Here is a 4,465-nt window from a genome sequence, read left to right as displayed (position 1 = left end):
ACATAATTTTATGTGAACCTGAAGCCTGCTGAGATTTTTCATGCCGTGTTAAAAACTGTAACAATTTAGTGTGGAAATTTCCTGGAGCTCGCGGTTCATGCATACTCTCATTTGATAAGTTCCCTTCCAAAATGCTGCCTTCGCAATGTGGGAATAAGGATATTCAGCATCAACATAAATAACTCAGCTGAAAAGGAGCAGGGGGGTCTGAACCACAGAGCTCCTGTCAACATATCTAGACCATGACATATGGGAGCAGTGGAGAGAGAGTAGCTCCCAGTGGAGCTCAAGCAGCTGTATGCATCCGTCCACATTCAGTCACCAGAGCAGGAATGGCAGCTGGACAAAAAAGGTTCAGTCCAGGAGACAAATGGGCTCTGAGGGGGAGGTATCGCTCTACGGTCTGGTCGGCTCCGGCACATTTCGGTCACCACACCAGTGCTGTGCCGGGGAATCACGCGCAAGTGGCCAAACATGGAGCCGCACGCACAAGCATTTAAAGGCTACCTAATGAACAGAGCACCGTGCAGGACGCGATGCTTGTATCTGCACCCCAGCGCGTTCATCTAATGCAACCCGACACGCATGCACACACGCACGCACGCACGCACGCGTTGAGCACGCGTGGACACAGATGCGAGCACGCCCCTCTTGTTCCGCACACCTTACCTCCAGCCTTGTCCCAGCGGCAGCACGTGAAGCACGGTTTGAAAGACCCACATAGAGATGGTGCAGCACCTCCGCGGGGAGCCCACCCTCCCGGCCGCGGCAGCCGGCCCAGAGGACGTGTACACCGGGGTAACGTTGGCGGCGTTCACCGCCGGCGCGTTCCCGCCGCGTTGGTCGCTGTCCTTGGTGCTTAAGGTGCCGTCGCCAGCTGTGGCATCGGCGCCTGCCGCGCCTGCCGCGCCTGCCGCCGCCGCGCAGCCCCCGCCGCCGCTGGCGGAACCTTCCCCGCCGCTAAGCTCAGAGTAGTCATACACGAACCACCTGAAACTCAGCACCTGCACGACCGTGGAGGGCACCACGACGAAGACGAGAGTCAAGCCGAACCACCAGTATTCGCCTCTCAGGTAGTACACTGCGGCCAGCCACAGGTCGGTCCCTCCGTCGGAGAGAAAGACGAGCAGCGAGCAGAGCACCCAGCAGCAGTCCAGCAGGGTGTAGGGTTTCCCACCGGCGGCGGTGCAGCGGGACGGGGCGGCGGGGTTCCCCGGCTCCGAGAGGCTCCTGGGCGTGTTGTCATCTTCCACAGACACCGCTGCTCCATCCGACTTAGCGGCCATGTTGGTTAGGATAGGAGAGAAAGACAGGGAAAGAGGTGGGGAAACAGGAAAGAAAGGGAGGGGGCTGTAGCTGTGTGCAAGGCAGAGGGAGTGAGAAAGATTACATCATAACTAGCCTCATCATCAGCCAATAATTGTGAGGTACCATAACTAAGAGCGCCGTTAACACCGTGTCACCAGCGAGATGTTTTCAGGACATCCAGCATGCAAGGGGACGAAAATAAGCGATTGCATCCCGCAGGGAGGTGTTAGTTCATCCATCAGGACATTTTTTTTTTTTTTTTACCAGACTTTGGTGCCTCTCTCTGCAGCGTGCTGCAGCGCACATGACGACACCGTTTTAAACTTCTAAATATTGCACTCAGCTCCTGCTCATCAATCCATGCAGACTGTCAGAAAAAGGCATCATCGTCATAAAATGCTGCCCCATGCACACGCCTCCTTCCAAAGAATGGCAAATAAAAAATAAATTAAAAAAATCAGAGTAATTTAGAAGTTGCTTGCAGAGACGGTTTGGTTTGTTCATCCAGGGGAAGAGACCGCATGCGGTGCTGCGCTCCCCAGTCAGACAGAGGTAGGAAATCACATGAGCTCATCGGTGAAACCACTGTCTGCTGAGGGTTAAAGGCTAACACTGTTTGTCCTTTCTGGCAGGTTTCTTCTCTGGCTGTATGCACTCAACACAAGCGGCGTCAGCCTTATTTTCTACTCATATATCAACAAACTGTCCCTTATGTTTTAACTCAGTTATCAGAAAAAAACTAGAATCAGGAGAACTGTTTCAGACAAATGAACTAAACAAATATCTTCAATAAGAGTATTACTAATTTCACATGAAGTTTCTTTAGCAGCCTATTATACTAAAACAGAACTAAAAGTAAGTAAAATAAATTGTGAGTGCCCTTAATTTGAGCAGGTAAATACGATTATCTGCCAGTGGAGTATTTAACCCCCAAAATAAGATAATTAGATATACTGCTATTTAAATATGATGATAGAGACGAGTTGTTCCCATTTTAAGTGAAAAACATCTTATTCAATTGGCAGATCCTTTAAACTTGCCTGCTCAAATCAACCACAAATACACTAATTTCAAGAACGTTTACTTCCCTTTTTGCAATATAGTAAAAAGTAGCATTTAAAAAAAAAAGGTATTTGGTAAAATGTCTTCTCAAGCACTGAGTGATTTATTAAAACATTTGATTTAATATTCTAAACGTGGTTAGAGAAAAATAGGATGGTATGTGCAAATTCTAATGTTTTAAAAAAATAAAAAAAAGATAACATAATTGCTAAATACACAATTCAGGCAGAAGAAAACCTTTTTCAAATCTTATTTTTCAACATAAAACGATAAAATAGGTGATATTAAGTTGTTGGAACAGGTAAAAGCTGTTTCCAGCAATAACTACTGTTTACTGTATATTCACTTGACCTCCATATAGCATGGCAGGCTCACTGGATAGAAAATAACATAAGAACAACAAAGCTGTTGTATAAACAAGCTCACTTTACCATAAACCACAGCTGTCCATGTCTGCTGCATTTTCCGTTAAAACATGCGTGCTCTTCATTCAGTGACGTAACTTAGGGTTGGTAGAGAATATAATTATCTTATTTTAGGGGTAAAACTACTAATTCTTCTGGTAAATAGTTTTATGTACCTGCTCAAATCAATGGAAAATACACTAATTTCAAAATTGATTTACTCACTTTTAGTTACCTTTTTGCAGTGTGGGGTGAGTTACACTTTAAACTCATTCCGCATCACTTTTTCTCTTTTTGGACATTTCTGGTTTGTTTTAATGTGTTGTGGAAAAACTGACATCTAGTGGCAGGATGCTGTTACTACACAGTTAAAAAAACAACATTAGCTACAGGAGGCACAGTTTTAGCCACTTTATGCAATTTAAAAGGATATATGCCTCTACTTTACGACATCATGTATCATTTTTGGCTCTTGAGGGGCAGATAAATTGCCTTGATGGGCCAGATTTGGCCCATGGGCCTGGAGTTTGACACATGGGACATAGACCTTTATACATTAGTGCATAACTGTGAGGATGAGTAAAAATTGTTTTAAAAAAATCACAAAAGGGCTGCATGTATTTTGCTTCATCACTCTTGACTCATCAGGAAGATCAAGGAACCCAGAAAATATGTCAAGGAGAACGTTCTGGTTCAGTCTAAAGCAGGGTTAGGTTCCAAAACAGCATCCTAAGTTTTAAACATCTCCAGGAGTTCTGTTCAATCCATCATCTAAACATGGAAGGAGAATGGCTGTAAACCTACCAAGACACGACAGCCGTTTCTAACTTAAACTAACATGTCAGCCTAACATGAATTCAAGAAGCAACCAAGAGGCTCTGAAGAAGCTGCAGAGTTTCACAGCTCAGGCGGAAGAATCTGTCACATTTACATTTGCAGTTTGCATTTAGGGAAGACAACGATCACGAGAAAAAGGATGCTCTGGTCAGATGAAACCAAACTGTGACATTTGGCAAACTACATTAAATATTCCCTTTAACATCTGCTTTGGGATGTCTTTCTTCAAAAGGAGCATAGAAGCAGGCTAGAGTTGATGGGAATCCTAGAAGAAACCCCGTTAGCGCCTGCTCAACGCTTAACGCAGAGGCGGAGCGTTCCCCTTCAGCAGGACAGCGACAGTAGGGTGAGACCCTGGGGAGGACAGTGTGTACACTGTGTATGCCTTTAAATCATTTAATTACGTGTTATGGAAGGTTCCCGGGAGGATAAGGACGTGTTTTATTGAAGGGCTAAAATGCAGGATCGTCAAATAAAAACCACGTTGAGGCAAAACACAGACAATGTCTTCTGGAAGACACTTTGCCACAAGCCATAGAAGAAACACGAGGAAGAAGGTGCTCTGCCCAGACGGGACCATGACTGAAGGTTTTCTCTTCGATAGAAAAATAATGTTGTGAAAAGAGCTTTAAAGGAAGCATAATGCACAAGAAATCCACACGCAATGATTGCATAGTGAAGGAAAAGTTGGAGACGCATACGTTCATCTTTTCAAGCATTAATCATGTTTTCACATTCAGGTTTCCAGGTAGGAAACCAGACAGGGCGCTACACACTCACCCAATTCTGGAACTGGTGCCAGACCAGTAACTCTCTAAATACGGAGTGCTTCCTTTTTATTATCTGGCTCTTTA

At 45.1% G+C, this 4,465-nt stretch overlaps 1 protein-coding gene across 1 annotated transcript; it reads right to left on the bottom strand.

Annotated features, from left to right (window-relative positions):
* Positions 1 to 296: 296 nt before the first annotated feature.
* Positions 297 to 1,606, bottom strand: LOC118561587 (XK-related protein 7-like). The gene is made up of 2 exons (XM_036133734.1): positions 1,573 to 1,606; positions 297 to 1,356 (listed from the first exon to the last, which is right to left on the bottom strand). The coding sequence occupies exon 2, from the start codon at positions 1,284 to 1,286 to the stop codon at positions 666 to 668; it is 621 nt and encodes a 206-aa protein (XP_035989627.1). The 5' UTR covers positions 1,287 to 1,356; positions 1,573 to 1,606; the 3' UTR covers positions 297 to 665.
* Between the last annotated feature and the right edge of the window lie 2,859 nt (positions 1,607 to 4,465).

Source organism: Fundulus heteroclitus, unplaced genomic scaffold (assembly GCF_011125445.2).
Source record: "Fundulus heteroclitus isolate FHET01 unplaced genomic scaffold, MU-UCD_Fhet_4.1 scaffold_679, whole genome shotgun sequence".
Taxonomy (NCBI): domain Eukaryota; kingdom Metazoa; phylum Chordata; class Actinopteri; order Cyprinodontiformes; family Fundulidae; genus Fundulus; species Fundulus heteroclitus.
Note: the sequence above shows the minus strand (reverse complement) of the source record. Positions and strands in the feature narration are given on the sequence as shown.

Excerpts from the sequence above, each read along its gene's own strand:
- LOC118561587 (XM_036133734.1), bottom strand. The coding sequence starts at position 1,286 with ATGGCCGCTAAGTCGGATGGAGCAGCGGTGTCTGTGGAAGATGACAAC.